General features: G+C 37.4%; 2 protein-coding genes across 4 annotated transcripts in view; one reads left to right on the top strand and one right to left on the bottom strand.

Annotated features, from left to right (window-relative positions):
- The first annotated feature begins 863 nt into the window (after positions 1 to 863).
- On the top strand, positions 864 to 8,375 carry LOC103507271 (protein C12orf4-like). Of its 3 annotated transcripts, none has more exons than XM_026822178.1 (7): positions 864 to 917; positions 1,661 to 1,804; positions 2,221 to 2,363; positions 3,196 to 3,380; positions 6,005 to 6,113; positions 6,361 to 6,476; positions 8,062 to 8,375. In XM_026822178.1, the coding sequence occupies exons 2-7, from the start codon at positions 1,669 to 1,671 to the stop codon at positions 8,273 to 8,275; spliced, it is 903 nt and encodes a 300-aa protein (XP_026677979.1). In that variant the 5' UTR covers positions 864 to 917; positions 1,661 to 1,668; the 3' UTR covers positions 8,276 to 8,375. The 3 variants fall into 3 exon arrangements, with proteins under 3 accessions (XP_026677979.1, XP_026677978.1, XP_026677980.1); XM_026822177.1 differs by having other exon boundaries at positions 8,059 to 8,368; XM_026822179.1 differs by having other exon boundaries at positions 6,361 to 6,499; positions 8,059 to 8,189.
- Positions 8,376 to 10,959: 2,584 nt separating this feature from the next.
- Positions 10,960 to 11,820, bottom strand: part of LOC103507270 — a 32,197-nt gene continuing 31,336 nt past the window's right edge. Inside the window, exon 5 of the mRNA XM_017443244.2 lies at positions 10,960 to 11,052. Coding sequence (XP_017298733.1) covers positions 10,960 to 11,052 — 93 coding nt within the window. The remainder of the gene's footprint in view (positions 11,053 to 11,820) is intronic.

The following is an 11,820-nucleotide window of genomic DNA, read 5'->3' as shown; positions in this document are numbered from 1 at the left end:
ATTTTGTAAGCGGGTTAGTGAGAGACTAAACGTTGCAAGGACATGTACGTTTTATCCTGATGAGCACCGAATCATAGCTTTTCTAAGTACTTATTGAACGACCCTCGTACATATTATCGACAAGCAGGCTCTTCAAGCTTGCGCGTGGCTGAGGCATGGCCGTATGCATAGAGGCATGGCCGTAGGTGACCGTAGCGTAACTTACCGTATCGTACCGCACCTGACTATACTTGACTGTACCTAATCGTATCTGACTTCCGTACCGTATCGTACTGTAGCTCACCGTACCGTATCGTACTTGACCGTACCGTATCGTACCATATAGTACAGGACCTGACCGTAACGTACCGTATCTGACCGTACTTGACTGTACCTGACCGTACCATATCGTACCGTACTTAACTGTACCTGACCGTACTTGACTGACCCTAACCGTACCCTATTTGGGCACACTGCGAGTTTGAAAATCCGTTCTTTTAGGATACCTTTTACTTACTAAAGCACCCAAGACAAACCTATCTTTACTTACAAACTTCATGTAAATTGACCCACCCGTTTTTGCCATGGGGTCGATGGTTTTAGTAGTTTTTTGTTTTGGTCCATAGTTTGGAAACCACTGCGAGTTTCGGAAATCCGTTTCTTAGTGGGGCCTATTCAAAAATCAAAGGAAGCTATTCTCGAAGTTTCATCAAAATGTCGGTCCAGCGTTCGACTTGTCCGTTGATATTATGTATGATGAATGGTCAGGGTTTACTCTTTATAAATATAGATTAGTATTTGAAATTAAACTTTAAATGCTATTATCTCAAACCTATGTTTTTGCAGTCACTTTTTCAGATTACGCCTCAGTTTTATCCGATTACCATTCCTTTATTTATAGGACCAAGGAAGTAAAGCTCTCCGAAAGACCACAAAAAGTAAGTAGACCTAAATAGAAATACGTTTCACATAAAATAGTCTTCCTTACAAGAGTTGCAAATTTTAATTAAAGGATTTATTATGATATTCACGTCTTTTCAAATGATTTTTTTTGTTTTTTTTTTTTTTCTGGGTTTGGCTAATATTTATAGGAAATAATTATAGTTTTATTTTAATAAAAAATAGACACGAAGAAATTCTCAATATATCTTAACACAAACTTCGAAAAATGTATAATGAGCCAGTTTCTTTTGCTTTTTCACCATAACTATTCAAAGTACGAGGATAGATGAAAAAACGCAAGCGTATGGATATGTTTTTGTTTTCCTACATTTTTTTTTTAACTGGATTTTTATTCTCCAAACCACCTATCAAAAGAATTCATTTTCATTTTTGTTCCCCTCCCCTTTTTTTCATTTCACCAATGTCTTTTCAGTATTTATGATATGATAAATTCTGGCAGATATAAAAGAAATTGAACTAGTAGTTTTCACCCCCAGAGGCCATCAGAATTGAAATGATTTTAAATTTTATTTTTGTTTAAATACGGCCCTGGGTGTAGGGGCGAACACCCCAAAAGGGTGGGTTAAAATTCTAAGAATCTAGCTTTTAAAAAGTCCGGGGGCGTGAGTGCTTGAGTGGCCGGCATAAAAGTTTACCAAAAATATAATTTTCGTCATGTTAAAAGCTGATGCATTTAACTATGTAGTTTGTAAAAAAATATATTGTTTCTCTTTTTCAGTTAATAAGATGACAGTTGTTGCCGAGTTCAAATATAAAAATGGAGCTGTCACAGCCTCTATTGAACTACCAATCTCTGAATCGATTTCAGAACTATCACATCATATTATTGAAGAAGAAAATTTACAGCCATATGAAGAAGATGGTAAGGGGAAAAAACCAACTAGACTTAAATACTTTATCACGGACACTTGTTGCTGTGGTTAAAAACCAGAAGTGGTTTGCTAGTAAAACAGCCGCGGGAGACTAAAAGTGCAGAGAAAAAATACAGAAGAACACGCGAATGGCCAGACAAAAACGAAGCGTTAATAGATATTACAATTTGAAGATAGAAAGGAAAGTTGTAGAGAAAAAATACAGAAGAACACGCGAATGGCCAGACAAAAACGAAGCGTTAATAGATATTACAATTTGAAGATAGAAAGGAAAGTTGTAATAAATAAATATTGTCAAGTGTTTTTTTATGTTAGGCTTGGAAGAAAATTTTGCTATCTATTAGTGTTCTAGTTATTTTATTCTCAATATTGTTTATACATATGTTTATGTATTAACTTGTTTCAGATTTACTCAATGCTTTAGAAGATTTTATACAATTTAAAAAGGAAAATCTCAATGATAAGTTATCAAATGAAGCTTTAAATCTGACATTGTGTATCAATAATGATGAAGATATCATTAGGTATTGGGAAAAACAATTTAAAGAAGTAAGTACATACTTACAGTGATGAGAATAATTTACACTAGCAACCTCCGTGGCAGAGTGGGTATCACACTAAGCTTGCATGCCAGAGGTGTCGGGTATTAAGGATTAAATTTGTGGAGCAAACTTACTAGATTGAAAGATAGTTGAAGACTCAACTGATCTTCCTAGAACTCCCTGGCTAATACATTTAACAACACCACCACCACCACAGATCACTGACGGCCCCTTCATCTTGACTTCTTACACCGGGTTCGATTCCCGGGGGGGTTAAAGTTTTTCCGGCTCTGTGCTAGCTCTAATTCTAGTTATTTAACATTCTCTACCACTTCCAATGAATCACAGTTACAGGGACTTACACTCTCATCATGTATGATGAGTTGAGGTTTTTTCGCTCCGGTAATTGACTTTTTTAATCCAAAATGTTGGTTTTACTTGCGGTTATTATTAAGTTATGTTGAAGGAACTATGAAACATGTGTAGCAATATAGGTATACAGAACTCACGTACACTGTGTTCGTCTGTAAAGTCCCAGGCCACCCTTGTAACTTTTTTACTGTTCAAACTAGAAAGTTGAAGTATTGCATGCTGTGGTGCTGCCCTTGATTATGGTAAAGAATTTTTCAAGATTTTAATATTGTTTCTGTGATAAGGGAAGCACCAAAAATTACTAAAGCACTCTGAAGGGTATTGGTGGTTGGAATAGGTCACTTTAATGATTCAGCTCAAAATTTGGACATAAAAGTGTGATTTCAAATTTTGAAACTATTTTTGATAAGCCGGGCCGAAATTTGAAATCTCAATTTCGAGTCCGCATTTCGCCCCTTCTTTTACAGGAAACAGTGAGTTATGGAGATAAAAGTGGTTCCTCTGATAGTGAATTATTTTCTACTGCTTATCACAAGCTTGTACATTCTGGTATTGCTTTGGATACAATGTTACAAGTAGAACAATCTTATGCACATGATGTTGTTAATATGATTCAACAGAGGGATGATCAGATTGAAAAATTAACCAAGCAGTAAGTTTTACAATTGGGGGATGGATTCTCGAGCAAATAATCATTAGCTAATACCCAATTTATTACTAGTTCTGTGAACTGTAGACTAGACCTCACACAAAGAACCCAAATGTACATGTAAGAGTTTTTGTTCTGTAGATTGCGCTCGTGCTTTCAGAGGCACCGCGCCGCTTTGGGGGTGCACCTGCGAAAAAAAGCGTCGGAATTTTTTTGGGAGACCAATAAATTTGAAAGCTATTCGAACTAGGTGAATGAGAGTATTCTTTGGAACAAAAAAGCTTTGAATAAAATTTTAAGAAATCTACCCCAAGTTCGTACTTTGTCAACTTATTGCTTGCACTCCCGTGAAGGTTATAGGCTATTTTCCGGTTCGTTTTTGTTAAGCTACGTCGAGCAAGACCACTAAATGGATGATTGACATGAACGGCCATGCCTTAAAGATTTACTAGCAGAAATCCGGAGCGAAGCGACGGGTTTCGGCTAGTGTTTGATAAATTAATGTTTTTAGCGCGGCGCGGATAAAGAAAAACATAAAGAAAGAAAAAAAAAAATATTGAAAAATTCTAACTCAGGGGCGGGATTAATGCCTAGGGCATTCTCTTCCATCCAACCCCTAAAGGACAGCCGCTTTCCCAGGCTGCCTGAGAATTCTCCAATTGTTGGGTGGTATGGGTCGGATTACAAATCCAGGAGATTGTGATTCCCAATAACCTGTGATCTGTGTATGAAAGACTAGAACATCACCAAGGTACTAGAACATCACAACTCTTGCTCGATTTCCAGCTAGACTATTTCTCATCCAACAGTCTTGAATGATAATGATAATATTGATAGTCATAATGATTTGTTAAAGTTGAAAATAATCATAATTTAATATTTTTTTTTTCCAGTAATAATGAGCAGCAAGCTCAGAGAATTCAAACTGCTTTAGCTCTGTATACAAATGATTTATGTGGAACGGTATTGTTATCTGATTATAGAGTAGATCCAATGGGAGTATCTAAAAGTAAGTCAAACATAAAAATGATTTTTTCAACATAGAAATAAATAAATTCCGTTTCTTTGTGTGACCCAGCGTTACCTGACGAATTTTAAAATGATACTACACGTTCAATTTTCAAGATAAAAGAGTGATATTTAATTTAATTGAAAGATAACAAAATAAGATTTACTTTTTTGGGGAATTTGTTTGTAATGGTGATCAGGTGTGAAAGACAAAGCTAGCCGAAAAATCGCCCTCATTTTGAAAACGCTCAATCTGGTACAAAATTCGACATTCTGTCTCTAGCATTTCCTGGACTATAGCGCAAATTTCTCGACGAAAAGCATCCGTTATGTAACTCATCCTGCGTGCAAGGCGAATGCAGTGACCACTACGTCATGGGAGCAAATCGTCTCCCCTTCCTCCCTTTGAGATTACCAACTTCTTAAGCGCCAGGAATTTGCTCATAAATAAAGGTATTAGCCTCGTGAGGACTCCTGTGTAGCTTTTGTTGAATGAGTGGCGGTATTACCAAATGAAAAGAAAATTTATAAAGTTGACTGAATTAGTATCTAAAGGAGGCTCTTAGTAATACTGTGATATCCGTCAAAGTTATAAAGAGACTCTCAGCTTCATCTTACGTCGTAACTGGAAAATGGTTTCAGAATTCATTGAAGAGGCTTCCAAGTCTACAGATTTCCATGTGGATAGTATTGATAAGCAACTGGATGTTATCAAACTGTTTGCTAAAAATGCAAGATCAACGGAGAATCCTAGCTTGGTAAGATTAATGATTAGAATTCCAACATCCTCAGTAGTGTAATAGATAATAGTAGTGAGTAGATAGCGCAGTGTTTCCCGAAGTGTGAATTTCACATTTCGCATATATTTTGGATTTTTTTCTCTCTCGTAATCTTCCATGAATGTTTTAAAAATAAAATGGAACAACAACTGTACCTCCAGCAAAGCTAGGTATGTGGTGTTTTTGGTGAGACTGCTGGCCTTGTGTTTATGTCCAATTCATTGTATCGGGACAGAGCAAGAATTTTTCATACAGGGTGTCCCAGAATTTATGCTTAAATTGTTTTTCTCGGAGCCTGTTTGAAATTTCGAAAAAAAAAAAACAAACAAACAAACAAACAAAAAAACCCGTAACTTTTTGATTTTTGATGCGGATATTTTGGCAATATCGCGATGCGCGAAAATTTTTGCAAAGTCAGCGAATTGGGTACCAACTTTGGATTTTCAAATGAGAACCCCTATTTTTTATTACATATTCGTTTTTTACGTTAAATTCAAAGTACAATTGACTACTCCCTCGAATTTTTGGGGTTCGCGGTTTTTGCGGAATCCGGAAACCGCGAATCACAAAAATGCCTCAAAAGTACAAGTGTGACCCATCAAATAGGAGTGTTTTTTGCTCCAAATTTTATGGTTTCATTATTTTTTCATTTCGTTTGATTGTCTGATTACTCTATTTTTTAATAATACCACCCAATGTGTGTGTGTGTGTGTGTGTGTGTGTGTGTGTGTGTTTCTTCTTTTTACTCGTGATTATCTGAGCGCACGGCAGTGGGCCAGGCCAGGTTCCAGTAAGCATTGATGTTTAATTTTCGTATACATATGTATAATTTATTTGCAGACAAGAAGAAAGTCTAAACAAAAAATTAGAAACTCACCAGGGGAGTTTATCAAGTGAAGAAATAAATAACCTTGATCAGATGTACATTGAGCAACAGAGTTTTACACTGGTAAGTGACTCGTAATTCAGTGAAAAAAAGTCTCTATATGGCCCCCAAAAGTCCGATTGAACAATTTAAGAAACAGAGACGTCTGCTCTCTGTCCATAGTAAAATCCCATGTATAAACTGGGAACCTCTGTGTCTGTACAATATAGTGACCCAAACATTTTTTTTTTCCAAGACACAAATAGCCCCCTTCGGGGTTGCATACTTTTTTTTGCAAACTGAATTGAATTTTGCATTTTTTTGTGTTTAGGTGAAATGGATTAGTAAGATTGATACCTTGAAGGAAACACAAAGAAGAGAATACCGAGATTGGGTTATGAAGCTATTGGAAGAACACCAGAGAACAATAACACTACAATCTTCCTTGTAAGCTGAACAAAGCAATCTAAGTTTAGTTCTTGCTAGTGTCTTTTGTACGGGAATCGAGGGAGGAGGTTGTGCACACACTCATCCAACGTGTTTTGGCACTAAAAATTGATAATCGAAGTAGCGTCCTTGACCGAGAGGATATCACACTAGACTTGTACGCTGGATGTCCTGGGACTCCCGGGTTTGATTCCCATTAAGGTCGAAGCCTTGACCGAGAGGATATCACACTAGACTTGTACGCTGGATGTCCTGGGACTCCCGGGTTTGATTCCCATTAAGGTCGAAGTTTTTTTTCCAGCTCTGTGCTTGGAGATAGAGTTGCACTGGTTAAGATAGGTGCTGCGGTTGGCGGTATTTTGACCGCTTTCCGGCGATTTCGACCGCTTTTTGGCTATTTACAGGTGTATTGACTAAACGGTTAGAGATATGTAAACTCGGAGGTAGTTGTTTAGTGACAAGTCACAGGAAAGTAAAAAAAGTGTGGGTTTGTTCGATGAGTCTTTCAATAATCTTAAGTTAGATAAGTAGGTATTTTAAAACGGGGCGGGGAATGCTATATGCACGTTCCGTGGTCACGTAATGAACGTAGATATGAAAACGTATGGACATAATAACACTGGTCACTGCTCATTTGTGAAAGCTTTTTTTTTGTGTTTAACCTAACCCTATAATAACACTGGTCACTGCTCATTTGTGAAAACTCCTTATTGTAGGAATCATTCTTTGTCGTGGCTTCTGAACTAGTACCTACCTATATTCCTCCAGTATTACGAGCTTATAGGTCTAGGTTAGGTATTTCAATAAGAATGTCGTGACGGAAGCAAAATATAATAATAAATAAGTATACCCCTATTGTCAACATATCAAACTCATTGAACACACCGATACTTTTTACACAACCTATAACCCAACATACATATTGTATACAGAAACAATAATAAGAGAAAGAAAAAAGAAGAAGGAAAAAACTCGGCATTCATATTCATAATGGAGGAGTTGCAAATGGGTAAAAATTATGAATAAATGGTCGATTCCTATGTAAAAAGTTGGGAAAAATCCAAATATGAGGTCAAAACTCCGAAAAAATAACTGTAAACGATCGAAAATTCAATTTTTATTTTCCGTTCTAATGAAGATGTGTGACGTCAGACTTAACGCAGTTGCTATTTTCGTCCGCTAGGTAGCGCCAGTATGCAAGCGCGCTAGCCGAGGAGCAGAAAGAACTGCGCAGAAACGTATGCGCACAAACACATTAATGCGTTGCCTGCAAGGGAGCTTTGCTCGAGACATTTGATGTGACGTCATCGCCTACGGGAGCGTATGCCGTGACGTCAAAGTTCACGATTTACCGGCATTTTTTTAATCGATTTATCTCGGGATCTAAAAGTCGTAGAAGAAAAAGAAAAATTCCGTTGGTCCTCATTTTTTCTGCTCTATGACTTTGAAACATGACCCAAGTAAGCGCAACTGATCTATTATGTAGGTACTTAGTTTTGATTCACCCTAAATAAAAACTCAAATTTTATTATTTTAAGGATGGTATTTTTATCTATATTATTTTGATTTTCTATGTTTACAGTAGTTCACCTAGTAGTCCAGCAGTTATCAAGACATTTCCTCCGATTACTTCTGTTTTACCCGAAACAGATGATTCTCGTGTTTCTTCCTTAGAAGAGAGCTTTACAATACATCTGGGCTCTCAAATGAAACAAATTTACAATATTCGAATACTTTCTGCTAATATTTTAGATTTATGTAGTATTCCCTATGATACGAGGTATGTATTGAACTTATGATTTATTATAAACACAAACATTCTATGTACCTATTTATTTTTCTGAGAAGAAATTCAACTCATAATTCGAGTTGAATCATCACCACCACCACCACCACCACCGCTGTGGATCGCGTCATTATTACTATTAGTACCAGTTGTTGGAGAAATCGGTTCGAATCCCCGGGGGGATTTTGATAAAGAAGAGAAAATTATTGGTTGAGAAAATGAGAAATTGTCTAGTTATAAATGGAACAAGACTTGTGATGTTCTAGTACCTTGGTCTTCCTTTCTTATATCACAGGTTGCTGGGAATCACAATCTCCTGGATTTGTATTCGTTGGATTCGAAAGCCAAAGCCGTCAAGCCCGAGGCTACCCCATCCTCCACTTAAGGAGGTAACCCCTCTACAATTTTTTCTTTCTATTACTACAGTATAGCGGAGCTATACTAATAATGAAAGTATTGCAATCGGTCCAAATTTTCAAAATCGGGTTTTAAATCGATTTATCTCGGGATCTAGAAGTCGTAGAAGAAAAAGAAAAATTCCGTTGATCCTCATTTTTCCTGCCCTATGACTTTGAAACACTACCCAAGTAAGCGCAACTGATCTATTGTAGATTATTATGCAAGCTATAATGCTAATAATAATAAATATGAGAGTTATGAAGTTATTATTATAATACAATCCTGTGGAAAATACTGTTTCTATTCAATAAATAAAATCCACCCTGTATGGTAAACATGATGATATTGTAAACAGAGGAGTCAGCAGCTTCAGTTTTATGTGAGATACGTGTGTATGTTAAGTGTTTGTCGCGTAACTGGAGAGGTTTTCATATTAGAATGGGCTTTTATATTAAAGTCTTATCATTGAGATTGTACTTTCTTTCCAGGGTTGGATAGAAGGAATCAAGATCAGATTAATGCTTATTCGAACCTTCCAGGGTTGGATTTTGAAGGTTTTGAACGAATTAAGACCAGATTGATGCCTGTTCAGGTACAAAATGTTGCTAGCCTGAAGGCTTCTTATTTGACGGATTCATTGACTTAATAGTTAGTTGTTGGTTTTACTGATGACTTGAGTAGAGATGGGAGATTTGGGCTAATGGCTAATTTCTTTGCATTAGTGAACAACAACAACAACAACTAATGGGAGATTTTTCTACTTCTTTGTAAGTATAGCTACACTTAAATAAAAAAGAAAAAACTCTAGCTCCCTCTCTCTTCTTCTTCACAGCCTACACATATTCCTACCAAGTTCTTCCTCTCACTATTTCTCTTTATTCCTCCTTCTCTTCAGAAGCTTACACTCCACAAACTCTCTTCAAAACTTCTTCTCTCCTTCCTTAGCTTTTCTTCAAATCCCTCTCCTTCCCCTCCTTCTTCACCTCCTCCTCCTACTCTATTTCCCTTTTCTTCGTCCTCCTCTTCTCCTTCTTCCTCTCCTCCTTCTCCTTATTTTCCTTTTCACCCTCATTTGGTTTTCTTCTTTCTCCGTCTCTCAATTTTCTCCCACTCTCTTCGAGAAAATATTCAATTTAAGACGAACTCCAGCTGTGAAGAGCACAAGGTGTTGGTGGGAGATTTCTAATGGCCAACAAAGAAGCAGCTATACTTGAAAAAAACCTCTCTAGCTCCCTCTCTCTCTCTTCTTCTTCTTCTTCACAGCCTACACATCCCACCAAGTTCTTCCTCTCACTATCTCTTCTCTTTATTGCTCCTTCTCTTCAGAAGCTTACACTCCACAAACTCTCTTCAAAACTTCTTCTCTCCCTCCTTGGCTTCTCTTCAACTCCCTCTCCTTCCCCTCCTTCTTCACCTCCTCCTTCTCCTCCTCATTTTCCTTTTCACCCTCATTTGGTTCTCCTCTTTTTCCGTCTCTCAATTTTCTCCCACTCTCTTCGAGAAAATATTCAATTTAAGACGAACTCCAGCTGTGAAAGTAGAAAGAGAGAAGAGGAGAGAGACAGAGAGAAAGGGAGGAAGAGAGATTGGCGTAATATAATATGATTTATGTTGAGGGCCCCATGCAGCGTCTATAGGCATAGGAAAACTATGAAATACTTTTTAGATATTGCACATAAAGTATTTTTATAAAACTTTGAGATGCCTCCCTACCTGCCTACATACCGCAAAAGGTCGTATACCTTATTGGGCTTATGTCTTTTCCTCTTACTCAACTTACCTATACCTTCTCTGTGTTTTCTGACGAACAAAATATCATCCTACACTCAGTAACTACATAGGAGAATGGTAAGTTAGGGTACCTACGGGCGTAATATAATATGATTTATGTTGAGGGCCCCATGCAGCGTCTATAGGCATAGGAAAACTATGAAATACTTTTTAGATATTGCACAAAGTATTTTTATAAAACTTTGAGATGCCTCCCTACCTACCTACCTACATACCGCAAAAGGTCGTATACCTTATTGGGCTTATGTCTTTTCCTCTTACTCAACTTTTATGTCATAGTTACCTACCTTCTCTGTGTTTTCTGACGAACAAAATATCATCCTACACTCAGTAACTACATAGAAAAATGGTAAGTTAGGGTACCTACTAAAGTTTAACTGTTCACAGAACTACACCACTGAGTTATGCTTTCAAACATGGTGTGTGTAATGTTCGGACAGTTTCCTGAGTTTCCAACGTCTTTCACCTATTAAGGAAAATCTAAGGAAATGATGGTGGTTGTAAAGTTTAACTGTTCACAGAACTACACCACTGAGTTATGCTTTCAAACATGGTGTGTGTAATGTTCGGACAGTTTCCTGAGTTTCCAATGTCTTTCACCTATTAAGGAAAATCTAAGGAAATGATGGTAGTTGTAAAGTATTAAAATATGCACACCTACTGCACGTAACATGTGGCACTTGCATTCTACATAAATATCTTTCATCTTGTACGTCATAAAAGCTCTATTATTAGACCCTAATAAAGTCATTTGTTTTAAAGTATTAAAGCGTCTTCAAGGGGAAAAAGGCCAATGTGAAATTGCTTTCAGCAAAAACTGGACATCATTTTTCAACACAATCACCAAGCCATGTGTTGTTAACCGTTCACCACACGACTGTAAGAACACACGTAATGCCCCCTCATTATTGTGGTAAGGTCATTACATTACCCGATATACAGAGGGATGAGTGTACAGTCAGGGGTTGGGGATAATAGCACTTGTTGTCAAGGGTCAGTGGTAAACCCTCTCCCTCTCTCTCTCTCGCTCTCTCTCTTTCTCTCTCTCTCGCTCTCTCTCTCTCGCTCTCACTCTCTCTCTCTCTCTCTCCCTTTCTATTTCTTCCTTATCAGATGAGAGGATCAATTAATTCTCTAATGAAAAATTTCAATACAGAAACCCCCATAACCTCTGCCTCTCTCTATCTTCCTCTTTCTCTCTCTTTCTATCTCGCTCTCTCTCTCTCTCTTTCTCTCTCTCTCATCCTCATCCTCTTTCTCTCTTTTCGTCCTCCTTCTCTCTCTCTCGCTCTCTCTCTTTCTCTCTCTCTCGCTCTCTCTCTTTCTCTCTCTCTCGCTCTCTCTCTTTCTCTCTCTCTCTCGCTCTAA

This window comes from Diaphorina citri, unplaced genomic scaffold, assembly GCF_000475195.1.
Source record: "Diaphorina citri unplaced genomic scaffold, Diaci psyllid genome assembly version 1.1 scaffold302, whole genome shotgun sequence".
NCBI lineage: Eukaryota > Metazoa > Arthropoda > Insecta > Hemiptera > Psyllidae > Diaphorina > Diaphorina citri.
The sequence above is the reverse complement of the archived record's forward strand: the minus strand, read 5'-3'. Positions and strand labels throughout refer to the sequence as shown.